This window comes from Protopterus annectens, chromosome 14.part0, assembly GCF_019279795.1.
Source record: "Protopterus annectens isolate FY-2018-M chromosome 14.part0, PAN1.0, whole genome shotgun sequence".
In the NCBI taxonomy this organism is placed as follows: Eukaryota; Metazoa; Chordata; order Ceratodontiformes; family Protopteridae; genus Protopterus; species Protopterus annectens.
Genome location: NC_056748.1, coordinates 314633807 through 314651613, shown reverse-complemented (window position 1 = coordinate 314651613; position 17807 = coordinate 314633807). Strand labels below are relative to the sequence as shown.

General features: G+C 37.0%; 1 protein-coding gene across 1 annotated transcript in view; it reads left to right on the top strand.

Moving 5' to 3' along the window:
- LOC122788658 (deleted in malignant brain tumors 1 protein-like) overlaps positions 1-17807 on the top strand; it is a 1289564-nt gene that overhangs the window by 700007 nt on the left and 571750 nt on the right. The window contains exon 26 of the mRNA XM_044055554.1: positions 10439-11008. Coding sequence (XP_043911489.1) covers positions 10439-11008 — 570 coding nt within the window. The remainder of the gene's footprint in view (positions 1-10438; positions 11009-17807) is intronic.

Below are 17807 nucleotides of genomic sequence, written 5' to 3'. Positions count from 1 at the left end.
TTTGTGGGCAAGTAAGTGTTTAGTAGAAAGTTGTTTAAATCCATCCCAAGTGAGTAGAGATCTATCCTTCCAGTTAAGGGTGATCTAAAGTTTGACAAGGGAAAAGAGTGTTATTAAGATGAGAGTCTGAAGTCTGGATAATCCTGAAGAGGGTATACGTAATATTGTGAATTTCCAGGACAAAGTCATTTTTTCATATCCCTTTTTTTCCAATTGTACCCTAAGAGAGCACCAGAGTCTATAAGAGTATTTGCAGCTCCAAAAAATATGGAATGGGTCAGTGTTGTGATTGGTACAATGGGGGCAGAGGGAAGAGGAGGAGGGATCAATTTTAGAAAGTATAGCAGGGGTAAGGTATGCATTGTTTAAGACCATAAGTTGGATATGGTTAAGTTTTTTAAGGGGGATTAAGTTTCAAGGTGAGTTGAATAGCTTGGGAAATGAGTGATCAATTTTCTTAAACATATTCGTAAATTGCAGCTCCAGGATTGAATGGCCCTACATCTATCAATAGTGTTCTTAAGATATGAGCTGATAAATTATAGATAAATTTATAACAGTTTTCTATAGAAATTTTAATATGTATTAGTTCTTATAAATGTTTTCAGTTTTTATTACTTCAGACAAACTTTAAACATAAATAGTTTTTGAAATGAATGCTGTTTACACTGATTTAATTATACTAGTAAGACATAATTTACGAAATGTTTTGATAGGGTTGCCAATTGACAATGTTTATTTTTTGTTCATATTTAAGGACAGTTTGTGGATTGTAACATAGTTCTGATGAAGTTCCGGTGTGAAAGGAAAGCACCGAACCATGGTAGTTTGCATTACAATAAATCTTATTCATGCTAGAATTAATGACCATTCAGGCTTAATCACTTTTGCTGTTCCTCTGAATCCTGGGTTTCCGGTGCTTATGTTGTATGTTGTTCTGAGTTGTTTGTTACATCATGGATTATTTTGGCTGGTATTTTGAAAAAATATATGTATATGTATATCTATTTATAAGCAAGGAAATTACATTCTCAGTTTTTACCTAATACAGTGTCTGACATATGTTTCTCTACAGAATGTAAGTTACTCTTTTACATACAGACTGAAGTAGTTTCCATTTGATAGATGTAGGGGTGATACAAGGTATGGTTTTATACAAGACAGCAGAGAGAACTATAAATGGTGGTAAGTGAGAGGTGAAAAGTAAGAACATTGTGCTGGTGGAAACATATGGAAAATATTTGTTGTCTTTTTAATCCAGTTTTAGAGATGCCAGGATGCTTTGTATAGCTTTATCTTTTTTCTAAGGCTTATAGATGATATCATGAAGAATCATCTGTTATACGTGAGATTTTGGTATAATAAGCGTGCATCTTCATGAAGCATTAGAGGCAGATGCAGCTGAAAGCTCAAAGCACCCATCGAGATAGTGCAAAAAGGACTTAATACAGAACTGGTGCTGTTTGCCTTAGAACTCTGTGTACATGTCAGAGAAGACAGTGCATGACTAGAGCTGGGTCAGTATGTAAATGAAAAGCAGGGGAAATGCATTTGAAATGCCATGTAGGCACTGCGGAGTATGACCAGAACAGTACAGCAAGCCTAGCCATGAACAGAAGAATAAGTAACATGATATGTTAGGAACCAACTTTTTGCCTCATTGCAATTGTTCAGTAATTTGTTTCTTCCGCTAACTGTTGATCCTTTAGTTCAGGTTGGATGTTTGCTTTCCCTGTTGGCGGAACTTGTAAATGGCCACTGGTTTGGGAATCAGCATTTCACTAGCCTCATATAGGGGTAAGTATATATGAAGTACCTGGAATCAAAGTAAATATAAGCTACAAAGATATATATATATATATATATATATATGTGATACAACAAAACACCATTTAAACAAAACAAAACAAAAATAAATAAGAAGAAAATAGGATATGTTGAGTCTGCAGGTTTTATCACCCTCCGCACCATACTAGAAAATTACTAAAAAAAATTCATCTTAAAAACATAAGTCAGAAATTCAATAGCAAAAACAACTCACAATGTCACTGGCAAGAAAGTGTCCAGTTATCAATGCAGGCCAAATAAATTTTAAACCAATGTTCTATTTCTGTAATGTAACAGTAGGCTCCAGTGGGAGTTCATCACATCAAAGGATGAGAATTAAAAGTTTACACTGTCATAATGAGAGAATGTTATAGTGCAAACATTTTTTATAAAATGAGAATCACACAGTGCTCTCTTCTCTTTCTCTAGTTTGACATCATTTTTTTTGGTCCTCACAGGTAGTTACTTGCCATGCAGTCTAGGAGAACACTAAGGAGCCAAGCTTAATTCCCCAATTGCCCTAGAGCACTGTTTGGTTAAGTGACTTGCTCAAAGTCACAGAGAGTATTCAAATGGAGGATGAGGGAATTAAGCGCTGGACTGCAGGAAGCAGCATGTTCAAAGCTCATAGCCTTAATCCTCAATGCCAAATGCAAACTATAAACAATCCACTGAGATGATAGACTATATAGTCTTCTGATCTTCTACAGTTACCTGCCGAGCCATAGCAAAGAATAAGGATTGGTCTTTAGGAAGACTTACTAACTAAAATAAATTGGCTTTTACTTCTTTATTTGTTAACAAGTTTTGAGTATACATATCAATATGAACATACTTAGAAAGATGAATGCAAACAACTTTGAATTGATATATCTCTGCAACATACAAATTAAAAAAAAGAAAAGAAAAAATACTCTGATTAGGTTAAGCTATATAAGTACATAATTCAAAAAGCCTTAAACTACTATACATATTTATGCTTTTTGCAAAATGACAATTGTTGATTCTCACAGGAAATTAAGTCAGTAAGAACCTTCAGACCATATTTCAAGTGCCTGACCAAAATAACACAGGTAACTTAATAGATAACATCTGCTATCTCATTTTCTCTGCAGTGAGGTTTGTGAAGTTGATTTTCATCTCCATAGCCAAAATTCTGGGACTTATGCAAACTGTATAGTTAGTAACTTTTATTACTACCACCAAAAGTTGTTTTGGGACAAAAGCCCAGCACATGTTTATGATCTACACTAGATGCAACACACCTTCAACACATTCCCTCAGTAACTAAACATCCACTGCATATTTAATTGGGGGGGGGGGGGTAATGCTATCCATATGCCAGCTTCAAACTTCTATATGCTATCACACGTGCATATCTGAAATGATTCCATTTCCCCAAAACCTTATTCCATTCATGAGGAGTAATGTGGTACCCTGTCATGTCATTTCAAGTATGCCCATGCAGTGGTAGAGGCTGACTGTGTTTGGTCTGGTTATTTATACAGTTGAAAGAGATGGGGACTGGAAGCTGGGCCACATGCAGGATAGGAGTTATAAAAAAGTTGTCAATAAAGGAACTTTTCTACTTATTTAAAAGCTGTGCTTAGCTACTTTTATTTTCTTTTTGATTTTGTTTATACATGTATAACCAGCCTTTATACACTGCTACAGTTTTTGTGGAGAAGCTATTGTGAACATCATTTTAACGTTTCTTATTTTACCAAAATTATAGCTGCTCTTCATTGAACTTCTCTGTGCACACACCATGACAGGAAAACACCTGAATCAGGGTTCACCAAATTATGCCAAGAAAAAAATCCTCCATTTATCCACCAGCTCAAACAAAAAAGACCAAGAGTCAGTTCTATAGCTATCAATCACCCAAACTATATCTGAAATAGAAAGGTCATTGGGCTATTGTAACTAAATGCTTTCCAGATTCACCTCTCTAGCCATCTAGGGTCTCAAACTTTTCCCCTAATCATCAAATCTGGGCTGGTCCTAGAACGACACATGATGTGCAAATCCAGAATAAGCCAAATACCTCTAACTTCCAAGCATAGCAGTATCACAACATATGCATGGAGCTAGAAATGTCAAATTTGCTGACACATTTTTAAATGGCACTACTGAGATTTTCTTAGCATTGCATGGGAGCCTCCCTTCCCAAACGAAGTCTGACATCATCTGACACCTGTTAAGAAAAGGTGGTACTGCAAGTTGTAGAAAGTGTTACATAAGAAATAAAAATTTTGGCAGAGTGAAGGGCAGCATTAACCTTGATGTAAAAAGGAAGAGTTGAGTGTTTTCGGCCTGGGATCAGGCATACTAACTCCAGTATTAGACTAACTGTGTTGGCATTAATAATGCTTTCTGCCAACCTATTGAACAGAATCCTTAAGTAGGTCTACTAATTCACTATAGGTGTATCATATCTTGCAATGTTGTCATCTATAGCTACACAATTATTAAAAGGGGAAAATAGCCAATTTGTGCTTATTCAGTCATTTCCCTGATATCTCCCCAAGCCTTCCCAATGTGTTCAACACTTTTTCTAGGCAATTTTGTGACTGTTCCCATCATATAATTCTGTCAGTAGCAAACCATGCAATGCTCATATTCATGTTTGGTTGGCACGCACACTCCCACCTGCTCAGAAATTTTATGTATGACAAGCAAGTGTGTCAATAGCTAGGACGAAGATGGATAGAGCAGACAGCCCAGCCAAGTACCACATTCCAGATGAGTCAGCATAATTAATTAGTAGTCATATATGCCCAAGGATGCACATGGACAATTTAGCATATCTTGACAGACTGTAATGGAAATCCAAATTTGTGAAGTATGTTCCAAAAGAAAGGGCAATATAAGGTATGACAACCCTTTTGTAGGCATACATAAAAAGCAGTAATGGAAATTCTTTGGCCCTGGATAGTTGTATGTTTTGCATTAACAATATAAAGTCTGATCTACTCTGCCTTCCTTTAATAACATATCCTTGATAGAATAGATTACAAGCCTTTTCAACACAATTTCCATTCTTTTGGACAACACTTTAGCCAGTATTTGAATCTACCTGCACCAAAAGGTGATTTGATCATTAGCTAGGTCTGTGGCATCTTTACCTGCTGGAGGGAAGACAAGGATCATTGATAGTTTACTGGATGTGGGAGTGTACCAGTTTGTTAAGCAGTGGTATCTAGTCTATGAAGTGCAGCTGCCCATTCCTTAAACTTGACTTTTAAAAGGAAACTGTGGTGCCATCTGTTCTGGCTGTTTTCCCAGCAGGCAAGCTGCAAATAGCAATTATTACCTTCTGATGCTGAATGGATACCTTAAGCCTTTCTGCCTCAAAATTTGAAACTTAAGAGAGCTGAATTTGAGTAAAGAAGACATTGTTACCTTTGGAAGTAGCTACAAATTGTACCATGTAAGTTATTTGATAGTATATGAGCAGGACATCATTAACAGCAAATGGTTCATACACCAGACTTCCCTCTTCACATCTTATACCTGTAATGGCAACCTCCATTTTCCACTCTTTAAGACTGGATGCCAGGAACAAGGTGATGTAACATACCTAATGCAGATGCCTAGCCCTGTGCAGCCTCCTCTTCAAAGCACCATATTAAAGTAGTCTGCTGTCTGGTCTTAACTTCTTAAATTACAGTAACAGAATCTGCTCAGTACATTTGAACTTCACATACTGTTGCTGAAACAAGGTTTGCCTTTCATAGTCTATCACTAGTTTCATAGTTTTCAGTTACTTTTCAGGCCCAAGAGTCCATATCAGAACACAAACCCCAGATTAAGTGAGTAAACCCATGGTCACTTCCATATAGCTGAAGCAGATCTGAACAATTCTAAAGAGATACCATGTTTGATAGACAAAAGTAAGCTGTTGCATAATCTAACAATTGAAAGATATAAACCTAGTTCTTTTAACCAATTTATATTTATACATGTTTAAGGTAAGACTACCAGCTCTTGATACTCTTAGGTCCAAAATATCTCAATACTTAATTTAGTTCTCATTTCTTTATCATACAATACCTTGAATGCTAAACAAAGGTTAACCTTCAATAACTTACTGAATATAAACCAAGAAATTCAAGGCAATCCATATAGGGCATGTTCTAGGACATGTTTTTATAACCAGAAATCCTTCTCATGAACTTTCTTTAGATACTTCCCTCTTTAGAACACTCACAAAACATTGAATTAAACTTCAGTATTAGTCTGACATACAATATAAACACATTTTACCATATTAGAATTTGATCTTACCTTTCTGTGACCCAACTATTTTATTGTATTATTTTTAATTATACTTAAATTGGTAGGAAAAAGACACACCGGTGATGAACTGTATGAAAAACAACATATACAAAAAGATAAAAAACAAGAACTTTCATACAGAAACATGGCACCATGTAAATAAAACATGGATAAAGTTTAATACAGAGTAAGAGCTTTCGCAAGTAAATATTGCTTCATCAGACAAATTTACAACAGCATTCACTCAGATTAAATAATATAGCAAAGGAATTAACTATTCAATTAACATTCAATTAACCATTTAAACACTTTAAAATCTTAAAAAGACATATAGAGGTCTAAATATCTATCTACAAAGTTACCTATTCTTTAATACTGGCTTCAATGAAATAAAATCATTAAGACCATGTCCTCTATGTCCTGCCAATTTAAAAATCCAGCATAACTCTGCTTTCTCTGTGTCATTAGTTAAATTACCCAATCTAATATTATAATGAACTACTTCCAAACCTTGGAATAAAGAATAGTCTTCCTCACCTTCCTGTTTAATATGTTTAGCTATGGTACTGTACTCCAAATTCTTACTAGCACAATAATAGTGATCCCTCATTCTTTCCTTGAGATGTCTGTTGGTCTTACCTATATAAAAAGATGCACACTTTACACAGTGGGCTAAATATATCTGGTTTTTAGTATTACAATCAGCAGTAGCATTTAAATAAATAATAGATACATTGTCAGGATGTTCAAATATTAAACGTTCATCTATATACATACAGAAGGAGCATGTCCCACATTCCCTTGTCCCAGACACAGGAGCATTGCTGGTTGCTCGAACTAATTTTGGATAACATAGTCTCCATTTAAGGGACTTGTTATTCTTGTGAGAGAAATTGGGTTTCTGTCCCACTATCCCAGCTGTTTCTTCATCTATTTGTAAAATATGCCAATTATGTTTAACAATATTTTTTGTGTGAGTGGTATCCCTACTATATGTGAGAACATAAAGGAGACTGTTATTCCTCCTAGATCTAACATTGTGGTGTTTAGCAGGAGATGAAAAATATGGTTTAGCCCGTGTAGATCGATGTCTACATACATACGAATGGGCACTCTCAAACTGTTTCATTGTAACCTTTTGAAATAAAATCCAGTTTTAGTCCTTCTATACCCTGCTCAAAAATCAATAAGATTATCAGACAATCTAGACATCATCATAACCTGTCCCTTTATAACATTATTAAAAATATGCTGAGGATGCATAGTATTTCTGTGTAAATAGGCGGGGCGATAGCAATTTTTCCTATATAGCTTAGTGGACAACTGTCCATTTGATCCCACAAAACCTCCACATCTGAAAATTCTATATTAGAGGGGGAATTTTTCACAGAGAAGTTAAGAAAGTTATTGCTATTATTTAAATAGTTAACAAAACAAAAAAAAAATGGTTATGTCCAAGTGGTTGTCTAACTATTTACTTGGTTTTGTTAGTAAAGATGTATGTTTTTATCGTAGCTTTGTCAACGATTTGTTTTAATTTGGAAAAGTAGTGAGGATAATCTTTTTTGTTTTGTTAACTATTTAAATAATCCAAATACACACAGGTGAGAACAAACTAAGAACAGAAGTTGAAAACGGCCTCCAAAGAACCAGAAAAATGTTGAAACACAATTTTATTACCAGTTGTTAAGCACTTTCATTAATAAACTTCATCAGAACAACAAGTGCATACTAAAAAAAACTCCAAATATATACCCCTATTACAAGTCACATGATATTATTAATTAATTCAACAGCAATTAAAGTCATATACAAAGACAAAGGCAAACCCAAAGAATCAGGGAAAGTACCTTCAGATACTGCCATATTATTGCCATTCACTTGTCAGGCAATAACTGATAATTGCTGGCTTACTTGTAAAAGTAATGCTGAAACATCCAAGGAAGGATGCTGGTTCTCCATAGAGGCAATTTCTAACAGATAAAACTCCAAATACACACTGGAGAGAACAAACTAAGAACAAAAGTTGAAAATGACCTCCAAAGAACCAGAAAAATGTTGAAACACAATTTTATTACCAGTTGTTAAGCACTTTAATTAAAAAACTTCATCAGAACAAGTGCATACTAAAAAAACTCCAAATATATACCCCTATTATAAGTCACATGATATTATTAATTAATTCAATAGCAATTAAAGTCATATACACTTCATATTATACATTTTTACAATTGATTAAAAATTAATACTCAAACTCCAAATATAATACATCCTATTTACATATATAAGTGTAAAATAATAAAATCTAAATCACCTTATGCAATAATGTATAAGCTTTAATAGGGTGTAATGGAACAACTGTAATTTAACCCAGGGTGGTTATAGGCATTTAAAAATATTTGCCATCTCAACTCACACCTGTCTAAGTGTTCATCCATAATCCACCCTTGCATATCTTTTTTAACTTGTTTAACTGGGTAAACGACAGTTGTTCCATTATCCCCCCCTATTAAAGCTTATGCATTATGGCATAAGGTGATTTAGCTTTTATTATTTTACACTTATATATGTAAATAGGATGTATTATATTTGGAGTTTGAATAATAGTTTTTAATCAATTGTAAAAATGTATAATATGAAGTGTATATGACTTTAATTGCTATTGAATTAATTAATAATATCATGTGACTTATAATAGGGGTATATATTTGGAGTTTTTTTAGTATGCACTTGTTCTGATGAAGTTTTTTAATTAAAGTGCTTAACAACTGGTAATAAAATTGTGTTTCAACATTTTTCTGGTTCTTTGGAGGTCATTTTCAACTGTTGTTCTTAGTTTGTTCTCTCCAGTGTGTATTTGGAGTTTTATCTGTTAGAAATTGCCTCTATGGAGAACCAGCATCCTTCCTTGGATGTGTCAGCATTACTTTTACAAGTAAGCCAGCAATTATCGGTTATTGCCTGACAAGTGAATGGCAATAATATGGCAGTATCTGAAGGTACTTTCCCTGATTCTTTGGGTTTGCCCCTAACCCAAGCATCTCAAAGGGAACAGTCGAGGGACAATCTGCATGAAACCCCTGTAAGAGATGTATGTGACTGGAAAGTTAACAATTTTTCATTCAATTTAAAAGGTATGGCTGATTATAATAATAGCAGTGAGATGGAATCACTTGTGACTATAACTGACCAATTAGACGTATTTGAAAATACTTTATTTGAATACAAACGCCCTCAGCTTGAAAATAATTATTTACAAATGAATACTGAACTATCACAGGTACTGAAGGGTTTGCGACTATGGCGTTACCCCAACGTGGGCTGCTACTAACCCAGAATTCTTAAATGAATTACAATCTCTTTTTGATAGAGCTGGATGTGACTTAAAGAGACTGATGACAAAATATAATAACATACGTATTGATGAGCTTGATCAAAAACTTACTGAACTGAATAACATCATCCGCTTTCATTTATCCTTTGGTCAGTACAACAGGGATTTTCAGAGTATTTTTTACTTCAGTTAATGAATTTTGTGCAAAAAACTTTGATCGTAAAATCAACAAAATTAAACGTGATATGAAGATATATTCACAAAATAGAGCATATCCACTGCCACCAGGTTTCCATGGCAATGAGCAACCCAGAACCAATCAGCAACAAGGGAATATCTATGACACCAGGACACAGGAAGTTACAAATCAAACTACCCCTTTAGAGGGGGCGGGCCTACGTTGAACTGAATGGATTCAAAATCAAAACCGAAAGAAGCGGCTCCATTCATGGCAGCAACAGGACATGCATTTTCAACAAGGGGCCCGACCAAAACAAACGAGCAACTATTATTGGAGGTTAATTCCTTTATGGACAATGTTTTTTTACGATTATGCGGCTAGTGATAACTTTGATATGGGATAGTCTCTTGAAACATTGGAACAGAATGAAGTGGCAGTTATGGGCAATTCTTTAACTGTGAGTACTGGTATGGCAAACATTATTGAAAACACTATTGGTAACTTCAAGATATACAATTATTCATCAAAAACATTAAATACCGGACATGCAAATATTCTTTCTAAAGGTTTCACTTTCGTGCAAACCCGGAAAGCAAATATAGCTGATGTTATATTTGACTTAAAATTGTATACAAGGAAAATTTATTTTAAATTGTTATTCACTGATGAACAGAGTATGCAAAATAATTTACACCGTTCAAGTATATTTAATCCTCCCCTTAATAATGTTATTTTAACTTTTGAAAAAATGTGTGAATTTGACATTCATCAAATAGATACAAAAAGAAATTAGTTTGAATATTTGAATGTCGCAGAATATGAGAATGTTTTAATACATGAATTAACTGATGATGGTGATAGGGTAATGAAACCTGATAAAGGGGGAGGGGTGGTGGTGATGAATTCAGTGGATTATCAATATCAAATTAATGCATTACTTTTCACTGAGAAATATAGTGAAGTTTCACAAAATGAAATCAATGTCGCATTCCATAAGATTGATTTGTTATTAGAAGACATGTTGCTACAGGGTGAAATTACTAAGAATGATTATGATTTTATGGTAAATGAAAAACCTGCATTAGCAAGTATATTCGGTATTCCGAAAATACATAAAGGTCTTGATAACCCTTCCTTTAGACCAATAGTTGATGGTTGTACGTCAAAAACATACTATATTGCTCAGTGGATAGACAGTCATGTCAAGAAGGGTATTTCTAATAACATTAATATTCTAAAGGATTCATGGCAATTTTTAGAGAGGTGCAATGCTATCCCATATTGCAATACTGGAATTTTTGTGACTATGGAAGTTCACAACCTTTTTTCTGTAATACCACATGATGCAGGTTTATCATGGTTTGAAGAACAACTTTTTTCTACAGGTACAATGAGCAACACCCTGGTAAATGCTTGTTTAACTCTAATGGAGGTAGTTTTGAAAAATAATTTTACATATTTTGAAGGTCAAACATATAGACAGACCACTGGTGTGGCAATGGGGGCTGCATATGCCCCCAGTTTTGCGAATCATGTTATGGCCCAGTGAGAGGCAGAATATATCTTGCACTGTGAATTTTCCATTTGTTGGTCTTTATACGTCAGATTTTTGTATGATGTTTTCATCTACTGAATTAGTACAGAAGAAAAATTAAAAGAGTTCTTGGTTTATGCAAACAACACTGTAGGTTTTTTAAAATTCTCTTCTGAGCATTGTGTAGATAAAATTTCTTTTCTTGATGTGGAGGTAGGGAAAGATTATAATAATCAATGTTTTTATTCTAATATATATAGAAAACCTACCTTTTCAAACACTTATTTACACTATTCCAGCTGGCACCCTATACACCAAAAGAAGGCTGTGGTCAAGGGGCAGCTGGTACGTGTGACTAAAATGGTTTCTAAAAAGAACATTTTCTAGTAGAAGCGAAAAAAGTGGTGGATATGTTTAGAAGAAAAGGCTACCTTGAAGATTTATTAAACAGGGTGTATCAAGAAGTAAAAACCAAGAGGGACAATGGTTTTTATGTACCTATTATGGGACAACAAAGAACAGAAATTGCAGGTAGAGATTCAGTAAATGTGAATCAAAACTATACACTCAGTTTTATCACTACCTTTAATTTGGATAGTTCAATAATATTTGAGAGTATTTGTAAAAATTGGGCTGTGTTCCTGAAAGATGGTGATATGATGGAAAAATTAGGTCCAAGACCAATAGTGGTATACAGGAAGGATAGATCTTTAAAGACGAGACTACGGATAATAGAGTATGTTCTGGTACAAAAAAGTGTGGGTGTTGTTCCATATGCTCCTATATAAATTCTATGAATACTTTTCAGATAAGAAAGAAGAAATATAATGTGAGGGGGGTGTTATTCATGCAATACGCCTAATGTGGTCTATTTAGTACAATGTAATCACTGTCCAGCTTTTTATGTTGGAAAAACTAGTAGACATTTTAAGAAGCGCATTTATGAACATATTTTAGACATTAGGAACAAAAAAATCCACTAATGCACTTTATAGACATGTGGATAGGTTTAATAACCATAGTTTTAATTTTTAATTATTGAACAAGTTAAAAAAGATATGCAAGGGTGGATTATGGATGAACACTTAGACAGGTATGAGTTGAGATGGGAAATATTTTTAAATGCCTACAACCACCCTGGGTTAAACAACAGTTGTTCCATTACCCCCTTATTAAAGCTTATGCATTATGGCTTAAGGTGATTTAGATTTTATTATTTTACACTTATATATGTAAATAGGATGTATTATATTTGGAGTTTGAGTATTAGTTTTTAATCAATTGTAAAAATGTATAATATGAAGTGTATATGACTTTAATTGCTGTTGAATTAATTAATAATATCATGTGACTTGTAATAGGAGTATATATTTGGAGTTTTTTTAGTATGCACTTGTTGTTCTGATGAAGTTTTGTAACGAAAGCGCTTAACAACTGGTAATAAAATTGTGTTTCAACCTTTTTCTGGTTCTTTGGAGGTCGTTTTCAACTATTTAAATAATGCCAATAACTTTCTTAAATTCTCTGTGAATTTCATTTCCTACTAAACACCACTAATGTATTAGCAATAGTAAAAAAACATTTACCTATATGAATAATGTAAAAGGAAACACTGCTCACATCAGACCCTTAGCTGGTGAACTAACATGTTAAGTGTTAAGTGTTGTTTACTGAAATCAGAATATTTCTGTAACTGTCTATACTAATGTGCACTACAAATATCTGTACACAACTTCCTCAGTGATAGGAATACTTCTGCAAAAAAAAATGCATTATAGTTGGAGACAATACCTGAAAATTATGTACATTGTGTATTAGGCACATAGAGGCAAAACATCTGGAAAAATGTTTTTTTTTTTTAAATTCAAACCACATTTAAAGGGAACAATATGAGATTCTGAGCACAAAATGAGATTTTTTCTGGCTATACTCCTCCTTGCAGGACATTATGTTCCTGGAACTGATGTCAGCTGGGGTGCCATCTGTATTTGGTGATGGGCATGAGAAATGAGAGATTGTTTCATGCCACAGGAACAAGTAGTATTACAAATACTGATTGTTGAAGAAGAGGTACAAGTGTGTGTTATGTGCTGCTGAGGATGGTACTTACAGAACTTAAGATCTGCTAGATATTGTGAAGGATACTTATAATTGTTTGCTTCATTTCTATTTACACAGGTTGAAAATTTTGTCTAATTGCTGATAGTAAGGGAACACGGATTTAGTAGTTTATGCTAGAATCCTGATCCCAGGGACTAGATAAGTTTATGGAGGAAGTTAGAGTTCCAGGGGAATTCTTTGTCTAGAATGCCACATCAGGAGGAAAAAAAAACAGTTTTAACTATTGTATTGAGCAGAGAGTGAGTGATTTATCCTGCAGTACTGTGACAGGTCAATCAGCAGGCATTTGGATGAGAATGAGACTGATAATCAGGAAAGATATAAGGAGACGTGGGATAGATAGATTTTTTCAGATGAATAAAAGATCCTGAGCAGCAAAAGCCAATAAGAGAGAGACTTGGAGCTTACATAGATATTTAAAGGGCACTTAGCAAATTAAGTGACCTGATGTAAAGAAAGGAGTTTATGTGCCCTATGCTTTCTAACATACTGATAACTAAGAAGCACCCAGAGCCAGCACATTACCGATATCAAGCAACAGCAGTAGTATAGGCTCATAGGTTCATAGGTTGATACTAAGCTATCTTCTCTAGGGCATTTATAAGCCTAGCAAGAGTGTGTTTGGTTTTCACCACCCTTTTAGATTAGTTGACTGTGCCTCTGTATAGTAGGTCACAGAAGATAACCCTTTTAAGGTTAGTTTACTGTGCCTCTGTCTAGTAGGGACACAGAAGAGATCCCAGGGGTAAACCTACAATCTCCCATCCACTCGTCAAGATTTCTCTTGAAGAGGGGGTCACTGAGGGGCTCTGCCTAACATGGATTGGGATTTTGTTCCAGAGTGAGGGGAGCCTCTGGGATATGAATCTGTCCCTCCAGCATGTCCTATTTATTTCTGTGCTGAGATTTAAGTCTCTGGAGTGTGTAGCTCTAAGGGATTTGGATTTCCTGAGGTGGAGCATGTCCATTAATTCTGGGTTGGACATGGCTTTATACGTCAGGCACAGATCGCCTCTGAGTAGGTGGTAAGCAACTGAGTAGAGCTGGAGTTTCTTTAGCCTAACTGCGTAGGGCATCTGTTTGAGTCCCTTGATCCTCTTGGTGAGGTACCTTTTGGGTCTTTCCAGTTGCTGTAGGTGTCGGGTAAGGTACATCCCAAATGGGGCATTGTATTCAATTATGGGCCTAATGAGTGATGAGTAGAGGGGCACAATGACCTCTCTTGATCTAGATGTGAACCCTTTCGTGATAAGGTGGGCTATATAGAAGGTCTTTCTAGCCACTTTGGCAACATGATTGTCAAAGGAGAGATTGCTATCTATGTGGGTTCCCAAATCCCTAATTACTTCTTCCGTACTTAATGAATTACCACCTATGTGGTAATTTGTGGGCACTTTGTTTTTCCCAAAGGGGATGACTATGCACTTTTTGGCATTTCGCTTTAGGCCATGGCTCTGGCACCAGTTATCCATCTCTGTAAGACCCTTTTGGAGGATGCTTGTGTCAGTCAGTGAGTTGAATATGGCACCCAGTTTGCAGTCATCTGTGAACTTGGTCAGCCATAGTCCTCCCATGTTAGCCTGTACCTCAGAGAAATATATACCGAACAAGAGAGGTCCCAGAACTGAGCCTTGTGGGATGCCACTTGTAACTGGTTTAGAGTCTGACATGGCACCTGCAATTCTGACCATGTGGGTTCTATCCCTGAGCCAGTGTGCAACCCATCTTGTGACATAGGGGTTGATATTTAAGCTGGTGAGCTTATTTATGATGCCCAAGTGGGGTATTGTGTCAAAGGCTTTTGCGAGATTCAGGTAGGCTGTGTGGACTACCTTCCCTTCATCTATGGCCTTGGTGATTGTTTCAAAGAAGTTGACCAGGTTCAAGAGGCAAGATCTGCCCTTAACAAAGCTGAATTGGGTAGGATCCAGTGTTTGGAGGTTCCCAATGTCTTTGTTTATGAGTTCCATGATGATACACTCCATAGCTTTGCAGACCAGGCTAGTCAGGCTTATAGGGCGATAGTTTCCGGGATCCGTTGTGGCACCACCTTTGTGGAGTGGGACCAATGTTGCTGTACGCCATAACTTGGGTATATATCCTGTAGTAAGGCTGAGATTGAACAGTGACTTTATGTGAGGGTTCAGTTCTTCTTGGAGCTCATGTAAGATGCAGCCCGGGACACCGTCCGGTCCCACTGATGCTGTGTTTTTTGCTTTGGAGAGAGCAGCTCTCACCTGTGCATCCATGATGTCAGGGAGGCTACACTCTGTTGGGATAGACATTTGCTCTTTTGGAGGGGAGGGGGGGGGGAGTTTGCACTGAACCTGTCTGCCAGGATGTTGGCAATGTCTGTGGGTTCAGTGTATTTTTTGTCATTTTGCACTAACTCAGAGCATATCTGGGAGTTGCCACCCAGGTTCCTGACATAACTAAAGAAGGTCTTGTGATTATCTTTAGCATCTTCTGCAATTTTTCTTTCGAAGCTGGCCTTAGATGATTTTATGAGGGATCGTAGTTTCTTGCTAGTAGTGATCAGAGATGCCTTCCCTTTTTGGGATTTTGCTCTATCATGTAGTAGCTTCCTCTTCTGTTGTATAGCTTATTTATGGCTGGGGTCCACCAGACAGGTCTCCTGTCTTTGGAGGAGTGAGTCTTGGTTTTATTTGGGATAGCATGATCCATGCATTCCTGTAGGTGTCCATAGAATGCGTTTGTAAAAGATTCTGCGGTTTGGGCCGTATTTTCCACTGGCCCGGGGGCTTTGAAGGATTCCACCTCGGTTTTGAGAAGTGTGAAGTTTGCTTTTGAGAAGTTCTTCACCGTGGTTTCCTTGGCTGGGGGTGGGGACAGGATATGGATGTCCAGTGTGAGATTAATTTATGGTCAGATCTTACCAATGAGGGGTATACCTCTGGTATGGACATAGAGTCCCCATGTTGGTGATGATCAGGTCCAATATGTTTTCCCCTCTTGTGGGAGTGGTGACCAGTTGTTCCATAGCATTTGAGTTTATAAATTCTAGGAACCATTGGGCGAGGGTGTTGGGGCTTGAGTAGTGCTCCCAGTCTATGGTTGGGTAGTTGAAGTCACCCAATATGATGGTGTTTGGGGAGACATTCATATTCGCCAGTGTTCTCAGGAAAGCCGAGTGGGGTTCCTGAGTTTGGGAGGGTGGTCTGTAGCAGGCTACAAACTGAAAGGCAGTTTTGCCCACTGTTAGTTGCACATGGATGGTCTCCGATGCTTTGTGCAGTGCCACTAACCTGGAGGTGTGGGTATCTTTGATGAATATCGATACTCCCCCTCCTCTTGTGGTTCGGTCTGAGTTTTGGGGCCGAAAAGCATGGTATGAGGTATAACCTGGTAGAGCTGGGGTGCTCTTGGGAGCCTTGAACCAGGTTTCTGTTACTGCACAAATATTGATATTCTCCATACTGAGGAGAGCCTCGAGTGCGTGAATCTTGAGGTTTAGACTTTTGGCGTTGAGCAGCATTACCCTTAGTTTCTTTTTCCTTGTGTTGTCTATGGAGGTGGGTTTGTCTTTTAAGCCTTGCCTAAAAAAGGCACTATGGAGGTGGCAAGAGCCTTAGACAGTATTCAAAAGCCCAGGGGTGACAGGTGCAAGCCGTCCCTAGTGAAGCAACATGGCTTGCCGAGCATGTCATCCCAGGCTGACAGACACTGGATCCCCTTTGAATGACACCAATACTTTAGCCAATTGTTAAAATTGATCATTTTGTCTTTATACTGTGGCATCATTCTTGGTGAGGGTAAGATGCTACTCAAGGTCAGGGTCGTACCGGCCTGGGCTACATGATCAGAGAGCCCCTCTATGTCTCTTTTCATGTAGTGCAGGGAGGTACGTCTCAGGTCATTCACACCAGCATGGACAATGACGGAGTCATATTTGTACTTGCTTTGGAGTGACCTGAGTGCTTGTGTTATGTGGCGGATCCTGGCACCTGACAGGCAGCTTACAGTGACCTTCTCCTTGTTCAGCCTGGTGAGTGGGACGTCAGTGCGTCTGACAATAGAGTCACCTATTACAAGTGTATTAGGTGTGTTGTTTAGCCTTAAGGGCTGTGACTGTGTGGCACACTGACTTTGTGAACTCTGTGATACGTGGGTATTGTTGTGGGGTAGCGGTTGCTTGGATGTCTGCTATGGAGGTCTCTGCTGCTTGGGCAGATTTTTATTTAGAGCCTCCGAGTATGTTTTTGTGTGTTTATGTGTTTGGTTTGCTGTTGCGATAGGTCTATGTGAGACTGGATTTGTGGTGTGTGTGGTTACCTTCTCCTCCTGACTGACTGCGCCAGTACTGGGTTGAGAGAGCTCAGCCTCCAGTTTGGCTATATAGTTGCATCTCTCACATATATTTGAGCTTGTTGGGAGGAGGAGAGGGTGGTCTGTGTACATAAGGCAGTTGTAACATTGCCTCAAGATTCCCAGATTCACCAGCTGGACTGGAGAGTAAACCCGAAACTGACTTTTGGACATGCCAGAATAGTATAAGGAACTACTTTTTG